Source organism: Taudactylus pleione, unplaced genomic scaffold (assembly GCF_031769625.1).
Source record: "Taudactylus pleione unplaced genomic scaffold, aTauple2 ptg000740l, whole genome shotgun sequence".
In the NCBI taxonomy this organism is placed as follows: Eukaryota; Metazoa; Chordata; class Amphibia; order Anura; family Myobatrachidae; genus Taudactylus; species Taudactylus pleione.
In genome coordinates, this window is record NW_028285142.1 from 206,998 (window position 1) to 223,064 (window position 16,067).

Below are 16,067 nucleotides of genomic sequence, written 5' to 3' on the forward strand. Positions count from 1 at the left end.
ATGAGAGATGCCGCCTCCTACATTGGAGAAGCATCTTTGGATGCTAGCCTGTTGACCTCTAGGGTTTCGGCGGCAGCAGTGTCTGCTCGTAGATCCTTGTGGTTGCGGTCTTGGAGAGCAGACGCGGATTCAAAGAAAGGCTTGGAGGCCTTACCTTTTAATGGGGAATTACTATTTGGTCCGGACCTGGACAAAATAGTAGATACCCTGGCAAAATCCAGGTCAGCCTTCCTCCCTTCAGCTACTACACCTGCTAAGGTCCGGAGCTCGGCGTTTCGTTCCTTTCGGGTTCAGGGCAAGGCAAAGGGTCAGTCCTTCCCGAGGCAGTCCGCACCCAAGACCGCCTCAAAGCCAAAGAAGCAAGCCTGGAGTGCTAGGCGCCCTTCTTCCAAGCCAGAAGATAAGCCTTCTGCGTGATGGGACGGGCCTCCCTCTGGGGGACCCCAGAGTGGGAGGCCGACTTCTTCAATTCGCCCAGTGCTGGCACAATACCACCACGGATGCCTGGGTGCGAGAAGTGGTCTCCCAGGGGTACGCCCTGTCTTTTCGGCACAGGCCGCCTTGCCAGTTTTTTTGCACAAGTCCTTCTCAGGACAAAACCAAGGCCTTGCAGGTTCAGGAAGCCATAGAGGCCTTGCTGACGGCGGGGGTCATTATACCCGTACCACAGTCTCAACGTGGGATGGGGTATTACTCTACGCTGTTTCTGGTGCAGAAACCCAATGGCTCTCATCGCCCCATCCTCAATTTGAAGTCCCTGAACAGGTTTCTCAGGGTTCCCAAATTCAGGATGGAAACTTTGCGTTCCATCATACTGGCGATGGAACCGGGGGATTATATGGTCTCCCTGGATATCCAGGACGCCTACCTCCATGTGCCTATAGCAACATCGCACCAACGGTTTCTGCGGTTTGCTATTCTCCACAACCACTACCAATCAGGGCTCTACCCTTTGGTCTCTCCACGGCACCAAGGGTATTTACCAAGGTGATGGCGGTCATGGCGGCTCACCTTCGGAGCCAGGGGATACGGTTGCTACCGTATCTAGACGACCTCCTCTTGCTGGCAAGCTCCCCGGAGGTACTGATCCAGCATCTCCACCTGACGGTCGCTTGTCTACAGGCGCACGGCTGGTTGATCAACTGGAAGAAATCCTCCCTCATCCCATCCCATCACAATGGATGGTTCATTTGGGGGCCCTGCTGGACTCTCGTCAGCAACGGATTTTTCTGACTCCAGAGAAGGTCTCCTCCTTACAGCTGCGGATTCACAGTTGTCTGAGCAGTGGCAGAGTGTCGGTGCACTCAGCGATGAGAGTTTTGGGGTCCATGGTGTCGGCATTCGACATGGTGGAGTTTGCCCAGTTCCATTCCAGGCCCCTGCAGGGGCTGATTCTATCAGAATGGAACGGATTGCCACACAGGATCCGCTCTCAGATGCTGGTGTTGTCCTCGGAGGTGCGTCTGTCCCTAGCCTGGTGGCTGCAGACAGCGCATCTCCTGGAGGGGCGCCCCTTTTGGATCCCGGAATGGGTTCTGCTCACGACAGATGCCAGTCTCCGGGGTTGGGGGGCGGTGACAGGCTCCTTGTCACTTCAGGGTCGTTGGTCGGCGGAGGAAGCGATTCTTCCCATCAACATCCTGGAACTGCGGGCAGTATACAGAGCCCTGCAGTCGTCCGGCACCGCTCTTCACGGAAGGGCCGTTCAGGTGCAGTCAGACAACGCCACCACGGTGGCGTACATCAATCACCAGGGAGGGACTCGCAGTCGAGCTGCGATGTCGGAGGTGTCCCGCGTCCTGGCTTGGGCGGAGCGCTATCTTCCAGCTCTCTCGGCAGTTTTCATCCCAGGAGTCCTCAATTGGGAGGCAGACTTCCTCAGCCGTTACGATGTGCATCCCGGGGAATGGTCGCTTCATCCAGAGGTATTCCAACTACTCGTGGACAAGTGGGGGCTGCCAGAACTGGACCTGATGGCGTCCCGTTACAATCACAAGCTGCCTGTGTACGGGTCAAGGTCAAGGGACGCAGGCGCAAGTCTGATAGACGCGCTGTCGGTGAAATGGCTGTTTCAACTGGCTTACTTGTTCCCTCCGATATCTCTGCTGCCTCGGGTCCTGCGCAAGTTCAAACAGGACGGAGGCACACTGATCCTGGTGGCCCCAGCGTGGCCCAGAAGGCCGTGGTACTCCGATCTGCGGAGCCTGTCCATCGACGCTCCGTACCTCCTACCTCAACGGCGGGACCTGTTGTCTCAGGGGCCCTGTCTTCACTCGGATCTGGGTCGACTATCTTTGACGGCGTGGCTCTTGAGACAGCCGTCCTGAGGTCTCGGGGCTTTTCTAGCTCCGTTATTACCACCATGCTGAGGGCGCGCAAGCCTGCTTCCGCGAGGATCTATCACAGAGTGTGGCACACTTACTTTCAGTGGTGCGAGGCCAGAAACTATGATCCCCAGGTGTTCCGAGTTTCGCGTATTCTGGCTTTCCTTCAGTCCGGTTTGGACTTAGGATTACGTCTTTCTTCACTGAAGGTACACGTGTCTGGTCTGTCGGTGTGGTTCCAGCGCAGGATCGCTGCTATGCCGGACGTACACACCTTTTTCCAGGGTGTTTTGAGAATCCAGCCTCCCTTTGTGCCACCTGTGGCCCCGTGGGATTTGGCGGTGGTTCTTAGGGCCTTACAGGGTCCTCCTTTTGAGCCCTTGGAGTCAGTGGAGCTCAAGTGGCTAACTTTTAAAACTGTTTTCCTCTTGGCAATTGCTTCTGCCAGGAGGGTTTCAGATTTGGGGGCGCTTTCTTGTCGTCCCCCTTTTCTGATTTTGCATCAGGACAGAGCGGTGCTTCGCACTCGTCCTGATTTCCTGCCTAAGGTGGTTTCCAGGTTCCACATTAATCAGGAAATTGTTGTACCAGCCTTTCAGTCACCTGATCTTTCGGCTGGGGAGACTTCCTTAGACGTTGTAAGGGCACTCCAGGTTTATGTGGACCGGACTAGTTCTGTGAGGAAGTCGGATTCTTTGTTTATCCTCTTTGGTTTTCACAAGAGGGGTTGGCCTGCCAACAAACAGACTCTAGCCCGTTGGCTTCGTTCTGTTATTATTGAGGCTTATATGCAGGAGGGTTTACGTGTTCCAGCCTCGGTTAAGGCTCGTTCCACTCGGTCCGTGGGCCCTTCTTGGGCTGCTAGCCGTGGCGCCTCTGCTGTTCAGCTCTGTAAGGCGGCCACCTGGTCTTCCATTCAGACCTTTTTGAGGTTCTATGCGTTTGACACCTTTGCCTCTCAGGATGCATCCTTTGGGCGCCGGGTTCTCCTATCAGCACAGGAGCGTCCCCGCCCTTAGTTGGACTGCTTTGGGACATCCCCAAGGTCACCCTGTGGACCCCATATGGACCCTGAAGTAGAAAACAAGAGATATGGTGAGAACTTACCTTTGTTATCTCTGTTTCTACGAAGTCCATAGGGTCCACAGGGCACCCGCCCTGACGCACCTGGCTTCATATGGGCTCTGTGACTGGTCACCGGTTTTCCGTCTCCCATTTCTGTGAGTATGGTTCTTGTGTGTTCCAGTCTTCCTTCTCTCTGTTTCGTCTCCTCCTCCGGCCTGGGCTGCTTACCAACTGAGGTGCCTGTGGCTCGGGGGCGGGGTATAGGGGAGGTTGGACCCAAGTGCATCCTGGGGGCAGCTAAAAGCTTTAACTCCGTGGTGCCCCAGGATCCAGGATCCAGCTATACCCCAAGGTCACCCTGTGGACCCTATGGACTTCGTAGAAACAGAGATAACAAAGGTAAGTTCTTACCATATCTCTTGTTATTTAGATCTACCGTATATACTTGAGTATAAGTCGACCCGAATATAACCTGAGGTACCTAATTTTACCAAAAAATACTGGTAGTAACTCCCCCCTGGTAGTGCCCCCAGAAGTAATCCCCCCCCTGGTAGTGCCCCCAGAAGTAATCCCCCCCCTGGTAGTGCCAGTACCCCCCCTGGTAGTACCAGGGGTAGTCCGGTCAGCGCTACACACGCGGTGCAGCTGTGTCACAGAGACACAGTCTACACCGCGGCCCGCATGGTACGCTACTCAGCTGCGTACCATGCGGGAGAACCGGCATCACTCGAGTATAAGCCGAGGGGATGCTTTTTCAGCACAAAAAATGTGCTGAAAAACTCTGCTTATACTCCAGCATATACGGTAATGCTACTGTGGGTGTTGTTCAAGCGAAGAGTAACTGAGCAACTATTGTCCCGTAGTCCCCCGTAGGTCATTCCTCTGTGTGCTATGTGAGTAAGTGGTATGTGTATCTGGTGTATGGGTGAAGAGTAACTGAGCAAGTAATTATCCCGTAGTCCCCCGTAGGTCATTCCTCTGTACGCTATGTGAGTAAGTGGTAGGGGTATTGAGTTATGGATGAAGAGTAATTGAGCGAGTAATTATCCCATAGTCCCCCGTAGGTCATTCCTCTGTGCGCTATGTGAGTAAGTGGTAGGGGTATCTGGTGTATGGATGAAGAGTAATTGAGCGAGTAATTATCCCGTAGTCCCCCGTAGGTCATTCCTCTGTGCGCTATGTGAGTAAGTGGTAGGGGTATCCGGTGTATGGATGAAGAGTAACTGAGCAAGTAATTATCCCGTAGTCCCCCGTAGGTCATTCCTCTGTGCGCTATGTGAGTAAGTGGTAGGGGTATCGGGTGTATGAATGAAGAGTAACTGAGCAAGTAATTATCCCGTAGTCCCCCGTAGGTCATTCCTCTGTGTGCTATGTGAGTAAGTGGTAGGGGTATGGGGTGTATGGATGAAGAGTAACTGAGCAAGTAATTATCCCGTAGTCCCCCGTAGGTCATTCCTCTGTGCGCTATGTGAGTAAGTGGTAGGGGTATCTGGTGTATGGATGAGGAGTAACTGAGCAAGTAATTATCCCGTAGTCCCCCGTAGGTCATTCCTCTGTGCGCTATGTGAGTAAGTGGTAGGGGTATCTGGTGTATGGATGAAGAGTAACTGAGCAAGTAATTATCCCATAGTCCCCCGTAGGTCATTCCTCTGTGCGCTATGTGAGTAAGTGGTAGGGGTATCGGGTGTATGAATGAAGAGTAACTGAGCAAGTAATTATCCCGTAGTCCCCCGTAGGTCATTCCTCTGTGTGCTATGTGAGTAAGTGGTAGGGGTATGGGGTGTATGGATGAAGAGTAACTGAGCAAGTAATTATCCCGTAGTCCCCCGTAGGTCATTCCTCTGTGCGCTATGTGAGTAAGTGGTAGGGGTATCTGGTGTATGGATGAGGAGTAACTGAGCAAGTAATTATCCCGTAGTCCCCCGTAGGTCATTCCTCTGTGCGCTATGTGAGTAAGTGGTAGGGGTATGGGGTGTATGGATGAAGAGTAACTGAGCAAGTAATTATCCCGTAGTCCCCCGTAGGTTATTCCTCTGTGCGCTATGTGAGTAAGTGGTAGGGGTATCTGGTGTATGGCTGAAGAGTAACTGAGCAAGTAATTATCCCGTAGTCCCCCGTAGGTCATTCCTCTGTGCGCTATGTGAGTAAGTGGTAGGGGTATCGGGTGTATGGATGAAGAGTAACTGAGCAAGTAATTATCCCGTAGTCCCCCGTAGGTCATTCCTCTGTGCGCTATGTGAGTAAGTGGTAGGGGTATCTGGTGTATGGCTGAAGAGTAACTGAGCAAGTAATTATCCCATAGTCCCCCGTAGGTCATTCCTCTGTGCGCTATGTGACTAAGTGGTAGGGGTATCTGAGCAAGTAATTATCCCATAGTCCCCCGTAGGTCATTCCTCTGTGCGCTATGTGACTAAGTGGTAGGGGTATCTGAGCAAGTAATTATCCCATAGTCCCCCGTAGGTCATTCCTCTGTGCGCTATGTGACTAAGTGGTAGGGGTATCGGGTGTATGGCTGAAGACTAGGGTACACACTACCTTCTTTTGTCGCGGGGTTACTGAGGTGAGATGATGCGCACTCACACAGGCTGATTGTAATTCACCAATCCTAAAACAAGGAAGAGAGGAAGGAATAATATTAAGAACAATAAACTATACAGAGGCGAGATCAGACATTGTGATTAAGCTGTTCTCGCAGCAGCAGAGTCTTCAGTAGGAGCAGTTCCCTGGTCTTACTGGTGTTGTATTGCCCAGCAGCTGGTTTGTGCATTGTTTTGTTGGGATTCCCATGTGGTTCCTGGTATGAGAGACTGTTCCTTGTACTGTTACTGTATATCTGTGTTCCCGCTGATCAGTCATGCTTGGGGAACACGCCATGTTATGTAACGGTGTCCGTAAGCAGTAACACTGTTACACGAGGGTCTCGCAGGAATTTAACGCGCCTTTCATTTCTCACAGGTGTTGACACAATGGCAAATTATGAGGAGGTTCTGCATCTGGTCCGCTACAGGAACTGGAATACCGTCTCGCTGTTTGATAGGAAGTTTAAACTGGTCTGTTCTGAGCTGAACGGGCGCTACAGCAGCAATGAGTTCCAGGTGGAGGTGAGCGCACACAGAAGAGACTGGGAACAGAAACTAGTATGTGAGAAGGCAGCCTGTCCATTCACTAGGAACCAGTCAGATGGCGCCTTCTGATCGGGGTGGTTCCTGGTAACTGTTTGGTATCCTTCTCAATGGTGTAACTGTATTCCCTGGTAACTATATGGTGTCCCTCTCAGAGGTGTGCCTGTATTCCTTGGTAACTATATGGTGTCCCTCGCAGAGGTGTGCCTGTATTCCCTAGTAACTGTATGGTGTCCCTCTCAGAGGTGTGCCTGTATTCCCTGGTAACTGTATGGTGTCCTTCTCAGAGGTGTAACTGTATTCCCTGGTAACTGTATGGTGTCCTTCTCAGAGGTGTGCCTGTATTCCCTGGTAACTGTATGGTGTCCTTCTCAGAGGTGTGCTGTATTCCCTGGTAACTGTATGGTGTCCTTCTCAGAAGTGTGCCTGTATTAGTAACTGTATAACTGTATGGTGTCCTTCTCAGAGGTGTAACTGTATTCCCTGGTAACTGTATGGTGTCCTTCTCAGAGGTGTGCCTGTATTCCCTGGTAACTGTATGGTGTCCTTCTCAGACATGTGCCTGTATTCCCTGGTAACTGTATGGTGTCCCTCTCAGAGGTGTGCCTGTATTCCCTGGTAACTAAATGGTGTCCCTCTCAGAGGTGTGCCTGTATTCCCTGGTAACTGTATGGTGTCCCTCTCAGAGGTGTGCCTGTATTCCCTGGTAACTGTATGGTGTCCTTCTCAGAGGTGTAACTGTATTCCCTGGTAACTGTATGGTGTCCTTCTCAGAGATGTGCCTGTATTCCCTGGTAACTGTATGGTGTCCTTCTCAGAGGTGTGCCTGTATTCCCTGTTAACTGTATGGTATCCTTCTCAGAGGTGTAACTGTATTCCCTGGTAACTGTATGGTGTCCTTCTCAGAGGTGTGCCTGTATTCCCTGGTAACTGTATGGTGTCCTTCTCAGAGGTGTGCCTGTATTCCCTGGTAACTGTATGGTGTCCTTCTCAGAGGTGTAACTGTATTCCCTGGTAACTGTATGGTGTCCTTCTCAGAGGTGTAACTGTATTCCCTGGTAACTGTATGGTGTCCTTCTCAGAGGTGTAACTGTATTCCCTGGTAACTGTATGGTGTCCTTCTCAGAGGTGTGCCTGTATTCCCTGGTAACTGTATGGTGTCCTTCTCAGAGGTGTGCTGTATTCCCTGGTAACTGTATGGTGTCCTTCTCAGAGGTGTAACTGTATTCCCTGGTAACTGTATGGTGTCCTTCTCAGAGGTGTGCCTGTATTAGTAACTGTATAACTGTATGGTGTCCTTCTCAGAGGTGTAACTGTATTCCCTGGTAACTGTATGGTGTCCTTCTCAGACATGTGCCTGTATTCCCTGGTAACTGTATGGTGTCCTTCTCAGAGGTGTGCCTGTATTCCCTGGTAACTGTATGGTGTCCTTCTCAGAGGTGTGCCTGTATTCCCTGGTAACTATATGGTGTCCCTCTCAGAGGTGTGCCTGTATTCCCTGGTAACTGTATGGTGTCCTTCTCAGACATGTGCCTGTATTCCCTGGTAACTGTATGGTGTCCCTCTCAGAGGTGTGCCTGTATTCCCTGGTAACTATATGGTGTCCCTCTCAGAGGTGTGCCTGTATTCCCTGGTAACTGTATGGTGTCCCTCTCAGAGGTGTGCCTGTATTCCCTGGTAACTGTATGGTGTCCTTCTCAGAGGTGTAACTGTATTCCCTGGTAACTGTATGGTGTCCTTCTCAGAGGTGTAACTGTATTCCCTGGTAACTGTATGGTGTCCTTCTCAGAGGTGTAACTGTATTCCCTGGTAACTGTATGGTGTCCTTCTCAGAGGTGTAACTGTATTCCCTGGTAACTGTATGGTGTCCTTCTCAGAGGTGTGCCTGTATTCTCTGGTAACTGTATGGTGTCCTCAGAGGTGTGCCTGTATTTGTAACTGTATGGTGTCCTTCTCAGAGGTGTAACTGTATTCCCTGGTAACTGTATGGTGTCCTTCTCAGAGGTGTAACTGTATTCCCTGGTAACTGTATGGTGTCCTTCTCAGAGGTGTGCCTGTATTCTCTGGTAACTGTATGGTGTCCTCAGAGGTGTGCCTGTATTTGTAACTGTATGGTGTCCTTCTCAGTGGTGTGCCTGTATTCCCTGGTAACTGTATGGTATCCTTCTCAGAGGTGTAACTGTATTCCCTGGTAACTGTATGGTGTCCTTCTCAGAGGTGTGCCTGTATTCCCTGGTAACTATAAGGTGTCCCTCTCAGAGGTGTGCCTGTATTCCCTGGTAACTGTATGGTGTCCTTCTCAGAGGTGTGCCTGTATTCCCTGGTAACTGTATGGTGTCCTTCTCAGAGGTGTGCCTGTATTCCCTGGTAACTGTATGGTGTCCCTCTCAGAGGTGTGCCTGTATTCCCTGGTAACTGTATGGTGTCCTTCTCAGACATGTGCCTGTATTCCCTGGTAACTATATGGTGTCCCTTTCAGAGGTGTGCCTGTATTCCCTGGTAACTGTATGGTGTCCTTCTCAGAGGTGTGCCTGTATTCCCTGGTAACTGTATGATGTCCATCTCAGAGGTGTGCCTGTATTCCCTGGTAACTATATGGTGTCCCTCTCAGAGGTGTGCCTGTATTCCCTGGTAACTGTATGGTGTCCTTCTCAGACATGTGCCTGTATTCCCTGGTAACTGTATGGTGTCCTTCTCAGAGGTGTGCCTGTACCCTGGTAACACATAGCCTTGAAATACATGGCTTTATTGAAAGGGAGGGTGAACTCTAACTTGCCTTTACATAAGTATCAAAAAATCTTTGTATAATTTATTGTTATTTGTATCTTTTATTTATAAGGCGCCACAAGCGTTCCGTTGCGTTGTACAATGTGAGAAAACTGACAACAGGATAAATAATTACAGATTAATCCAGAAACATAATTATATTATGTAGAAGACAATGGAGAGAGGGCCCTGCTCATGCGAGTTTACAATCTGTAGGGAATTATGGGTGGACACATTGAGGGAAGAGTTAGGAGGAGGGGTGGCAAGCTAGAATTATTAAATGCGTTATAAGGGTACGTTTTTAAACATTGGGTGGCTGTATGGATGTCTCTTCGAGGGAGGGAATTCCAGAGGTTAGGATCAGCCCAGGAGAAATCCTAATTGTGAGATTGGGACGTGGTGATCAGGGAGGGGGTGTGGCGGAAATCATTAGCAGAGGGAAGTGTAGAGGAGAAAAGGCAGGAGATTTAGGGGGGGGGGCAGTGAGGACGAGAGAGAGGATATTAAATTTAATTTGGAGTGGTATAGTTAGTGACTGGCAGAGGTAGAGCGATGAGAGAGGAACGTAAGATGGGCAGCAGAGGAAGAGCGATGAGAGAGGAACATAAGATGGGCAGCAGAGGTAGAGCGATGAGAGAGGAACATGAGGTGGGCAGCAGAGGTAGAGCGATGAGATAGGAACATGAGGTAGGCAGCAGAGGTAGAGCGATGAGAGGAACATGAGGTGGGCAGCAGAGGTAGAGCGATGAGAGAGGAACATGAGGTGGGCAGCAGAGGTATAGCGATGAGAGAGGAACAGAGGTAGAGCGATGAGAGAGGAACATAAGATGGGCAGCGGAGGTAGAGAGAGGAACATGAGGCAGACAGCAGAGGTAGAGCGATGAGAGAGGAACATGAGGAGGACAGCAGAGGTAGAGCGATGAGATAGGAACATGAGGTAGGTAGCAGAGGTAGAGCGATGAGAGAGGAACATGAGGTGGGCAGCAGAGGTAGAGCGATGAGAGTGGAACATGAGGCGGACAGCAGAGGTAGAGCGATGAGAGTGGAACATGAGGCGAGCAGCAGAGGTAGAGCGATGAGAGAGGAACATGAGGCGGGCAGCAGAGGTATAGCAATGAGATAGGAACATGAGGTAGAGCGATGGGAGAGGAACATGAGGTGGGCAGCAGAGGTAGAGCGAGGAGAGCGGAAAATGAGGCAGACAGCAGAGGTAGAGCAATGAGAGATGAACATGAGGAGGACAGCAGAGGTTGAGCGATGAGAGGAACATGAGGCGGGCAGCAGAGGTATAGCGATGAGATAGGAACATGAGATGGGCAGCAGAGGTAGAGCGATGGGAGAGGAACTTGAGGTGGGCAGCAGAGGTAGAGCGATGAGAGCGGAACATGAGGCGGGCAGCAGAGGTAGAGCGATGAGAGAGGAACATGAGGTGGACAGCAGAGGTAGAGCGATGAGAGAGGAACATGAGGAGGGCAGCAGAGGTAGAGCGATGAGAGAGGAACATGAGGTGGGCAGCAGAGTTGAGGATAGACTAGGGAGGGGCGAGGTGGGAGTTAGGAAGCCACAGAGGAGCAGTAATCAAGGTGAGAAATGATGAGGGCGTGGAAGAGTTACTCACATTGCTAGGCACTAAACTCCATCATATTACTTTATTTATATTTCTACTTCAGGGTCCATAGGGGGTCCACAGGGTTGACCTTGGGGTATAGGTTGGGAACCAAATCCGGGCACCACGCAGTTAAAGCTTTTAGCTCCCAGGATGCACTTGGGTCCACTCTCCCTATAACCCCGCCCCCCAGCCAGAGGCACCTCAGTTTAAGTTGGTGCCCGGCCGGAGTCGGGTCACCGTTACTGCAGGGGGGCTGCTTAGCAGCCCCTAAGCTTAAAAGAGTTTTATTTTATTATTTTTTTTTACTACTCTTCAGAGCGGCAGCATCAGACTGTCCAATGGACGTCTGAGCTGCCGCTCCTACACCCCGCCGGCGCTGCGACGCCAGTACAGATCTGGGGATCGCAGCGGGACCCCAGAGTCTGTACTAGCCGGGCTCTGGAGGAATCCCTGGGCTGCTGCCGGATCGACGGGGACAGGTAAGTCGCGTGGTCACCGCTTGCGGTGATCCACGTGTGAATAATGCAGCCTTATGCCTCCGGTCTCTGGGGACAGACCGGAGGCGCTAGCGGTGGCGGCGGGCTCCCCCTCCATGGAGGCATACCCCGCGTGTCCACAGCCCACCAGGGATTATAGCGGCAGCGGGAGCCGGCATCCCGGGGGGTTAATTGCTAGCCAGGGGAGGAAGCCTTCCCTGTCTAGCGGCTCCTCCCCTCAGCTCAGCGCGCCTTTCAATACTACAGTCTGGCGTCGCTGAGCTGCTTCCTCCGCGGGCCACGCTTCTTCTGAGGTCTCCAGCGGCCATTTTCTCTCTGTGGTGCTGCAGAACTCCTAGGATGTCAGTGAGCCCAGTCCCCCTGCGTACCTGGCCATTTTGGGTGAGTGTACACAGCGCTATAGCCTTCCCAGACACTGAATCTGGGCAGTTGAATGTAGCGACATTGTGCAGTATATTATATGTCATGCTTATGTATGTATATATATTTTTCTGCATTGTATGTGACTTATGCTAGTGCTGACTGTCTGCTTTTTCTCTCACCTGTCAGTGTATATCTATCCCTTTTCTTTATCTGCCCTAATACAGGTGTACCTGGGGTGGTTCTGAGACCTCACATATATATATTTGTTAATATCTGTGAGGTTTGTCACATACTGTTGCGTGCTGCACGTTGCCATATTTTAGATGGAACTGTGAGTTGCGTACGCTGATAATGGGTTCCTGCAGCTAATCTTAGCGTCAGTCAGGACCGGTATGGCGCTGCTTAATATTTCCGTCAAGATAGTCAGATATATCTGACCAGGAGATTGCACACGATACTGCACCCATTATTGCTATCCTGCAAGTCATAGCCTGCAGGAATTAGTGCGGAGGATTTTAACTCAGAAAGGTTTACGTATGCGGCACCATCTGGTGCCGGGCCCCTTGCACGACCCCCTTAAAGGGCGTTGTTTCTCAGGATCCTCTCCTTTGAGGATCGCCGGGCGGGCCCCATTGTCGTCACTCGCTGGGAGTTACTTCACCATACTGCCCTTTTGAACTCGGGGTATCTCGCAATTTCTTGCAATTTACCCCTGTGTCACAGACTATCGCTCCCTGCCGGGGTTTTTCACAGTACATGAATTACCTCCGATACCACATCGGTCTGTCATTCCCCTTGCAGGGATTACCACAACGGCCACCCTGGTGGATGTCGTTTTATACGAAATACTCATTGGCGTGATATACGCCCTGTGGTTACTGACCAGTGGCTCTGCCGTGAACTGGATGGTATATTCGGCTCTTTCCCTCTCACAGGGGGGGGAGCCGATCTCAAGTATTATTATCCCTGCTTTGGGGCTGGTAGCCAGGCTCATTCTGGATATAGAGAATGTCGATCCTGCACCAGTATCATACATCTCCCGTTTTCTGCCCAGCGGGTGGATCTCATAGCGGGAGTCTGGCTGTCCCCAGATACGAGGAGTCACAAAGGCCTCCTGTTTCCCATTCCCTGAGGGTCCTCACAAGTAATGGAAATCCCTTTCTGGGATGGATTTGTATGTTAATCATCGGGTTACAGGCATTAATACGCCTCCCATCCCGGCCTGGACGAATTTTACGGATCCGTAGGTGGTAACTTTGCCTGAAATCAATGTACTCAAGTTTTCAGGGCTTGTTGCCCGTCCTACCATGGCCATCGCATGGTGATGCTTTTGTGACGTTTTTCCCCTCCAACACGTCTGAGGTTCAAATATCTTTTTGCCGCTCACAAAATATGCAGTGGTCATATGTGGGATTACCTCATGGGATGCCGGTCTTCTAACTTTCAGGGTTTCGGCGGCGTCTGTATCCGCCTTAGTACCCTATGGCTGCGTTATGGGAAAGCAGAGGTGCACACTCCTTCCAGGGGGAAGTTCTTGTTTGGTCCTGACCTTGACAAGATCGTTGCATCATTGGCAGTATCACTAATGGGGAGATACCGTCTTTAGCTACTCCCACTACATTCGGACTAACTCTGTTAAGTCTTTTTGTCCTCAGGGTCAGCCTAAAGGCCTGTTTTTTCCTAGGCTGTCGGCCTCCACGGGGGCCACCATATCCAGTACCGAGCAGTCCTGGACTTCCGGACGACCCTGTTTCTACACCTGAGGATATACCCTCAGCCTGACGGGACAGGTCTACATCTGGGGAATTTCCAGAGTGAGGTACTGATTCTCAACGGCCTCTCATTGCTCATGCAGCCTCCTCACAGGCATTGTTACACGGGCCCTTCTTCAGAACTGATCAGGGCCTTACAATCCCAGAAAGCTATACAGTCTTTGTGGTAAGCAGAGCTATTTCGGCCAACCTCACTATCTCAGTGAGGGACTGGTTGTTCTACTTTCTTTTTGGGGCGGTGACCGACTGGTCCTCCTTTGCCTATACTCTGTCTCAAATCCCTGAATCAGATTCCAACGGTGCCTTGACTCAGGTGGAATCGTCCATGCTCCATCATCCGATGTTTGGAACCTGGGGATTTTATGGTATATCCGAGTATTCAGGATACGTACCTACGGGTACATACAGAGCCCTCTCATCAGCATGGGTTCAGGTTTGCTGTGCCACAGCAACACTTGTAAGTTTCGGGCTCTGCCTTTTGGGGCTGTCCTCAACTCCACCGGGGTTTACCAGCTTTATGGATTTTCTGACAGTTCACCTGTTCAGTATATCCGAATGCTCCTTTCTCTGGACGGTCTCCTACTTTTAGCAGGATCACCAAGGTACTTTACCGCCAGGTCAGGATAACCGGGGCTTCTTCTCGTCACAGAAAAGTCCTCCCTGCATCCCTCACAGGGTTTTCTTCATCTGGGAGCACTGCTGGATTCTCAGAATCTGAGAATTTTTCTGGCGTAAGACAAGATCTCCACTCTTCAACTTCGAGTGTGCGGATATCTACGCAGTCGACATATGTCATTACTCTTTGTGATGCGCGGTCTACCAGAGTGTCTACCTTTTGGTAGGGTGGAATGTGCTCAGTTCCATTCCAGGCCTTGCCATAATTGACTCCCCTCCAGATGGATCGAGTTTTTTCCACCGGATCGCTGTTCGAACGATGATACTTTCTACGGAGGCGAGTTGGTCTCTGTCCGGGTGGCTATGGCCATCTCGTCCAGGGTGTTCTTTGCTAAAGACAGTGTCTGGTCCGCATTCATTTCGGGGCAGTTGGACGTCTGTCGCTTCTGCCCTGCCACTTAACTTGTTGATACTTTAAGCTGTCTTGGACTTTCACTCTGGCCTAACCCATTTGTCACGGTTAACCTGAATAGGTTCAGTCCGACAGTGTCACAACAGTGGCTTCCATCTAGGCAACACTGGTAGTTGGGTGGCAATGTTAGGAATGTCACCCATTCTGACATAGTCCAAGGGTCTTCTCCTGGCCAACTCTGCGGTGTTTATTCCCGGAGCTCTCCATTGGGAAGCGGGCTTCCTCAGCCGTCACGGCGTGCATCCCGGGGACTAGTCTCTTCTCCAAGAGAGGTTTCAACTCCTGGTGAGCAGAGGGGGCCTCCCTGAGGGGGTTGATCCCCATGGCCTTCTGACTCGATCACACATTACCGGTGTTACAGTCCAGCTCTAGGAGTACTGAAGCTACCTTCAGTGACTCTTTGTCAGTGAAGTGGTCCTTCCACTTTGTGTACCTGTGTCCTCCGGTCTCCCTTCTTCCTCGAGGTCTTCGGAAGTTTAATTCGAGACGGAGGGGCTTTCCTTCTGGGGGCTCCAGGTCGTCCCAGACATCACTGGTACTAAGATTTTCGGAGTCTCCTCCTCGATGCTCCGTTCCTACTGCTTCACTATCTGGACCTGTTGTCTCAGGGTCCTTGTTTTTCCCTGGATCTGGATCGCTTGTCTTTAACTGCGCCCCTACTGTGGTCCTCGGGCTTCCCTGGCTCTGTCTTCATTGAGATGTTTAGAGCAGATAGGCCAGACTTTGCTGGGATCTGCCACGGACTGTGGCATACATAATTCTTATGGTATCGTACCTGTCGATACGATCCTCCGGTGTCCAGGATTTCCAGATATTCTGGCATTCCTTCCAGCTGGCTTGGGTTTCACCCTTGGCCTGGCCTTCCTGACAGTGCGGATCTCTACACTGTCGGTATGGTTAAGATATGGAATTGCTCCGCTCTGATATCCAGTTCATCCTTTGGAGTGTTTTCTGGATTATGTCTCCACTTGTCCTCCCTAGGGACTCCTGGGGAGTTAGTAGTGGTTCTTTGTTCCCTCCGGGGACAGTCAATGGAACCGCTGGTTGTGATAGCCATTACATGGTCTATTGTTTAAGCTCTCTCTCTCTCTCTCTCAGGGTGTTTAAATCAACCAGGAGAGTGTCTGAATGGGGAGCGTTCTCATGTGGCTCCCTCTTCTGGAGGGCATCATGTCAGGGTGTGAGTTGCTCTCGCCCTGTGTTTCTTCTTAAAGTGGTTTTTAGGTTCCATATTATTCTGGAACTTATGGTATGGCCATTCAGTTCCCAGTCCTCTCGGCTGTTGTGGCCTCATGGACTGTGGTCCGGCCTCTTTGGCTTTATGTGATCCGTTCAAGTTCCTTATGGTAAGCGGACTCCTTATTGGTGGTCTGCGGTTTCTGGTTTTAACAGGAAACGATGGCCGGCCTATAATGAAATGTTGACTGGATGGCCTCGTATGTCTTCCTCAGGGGCCTACCCA

General features: G+C 51.1%; 1 protein-coding gene across 1 annotated transcript in view; it reads left to right on the forward strand.

Moving 5' to 3' along the window:
* CLSTN1 (calsyntenin 1) overlaps positions 1-16,067 on the forward strand; it is a 168,032-nt gene that overhangs the window by 121,498 nt on the left and 30,467 nt on the right. The window contains exon 16 of the mRNA XM_088457161.1: positions 6,345-6,490. Within this exon, the coding sequence (XP_088313287.1) occupies positions 6,345-6,490 (146 nt within the window). The remainder of the gene's footprint in view (positions 1-6,344; positions 6,491-16,067) is intronic.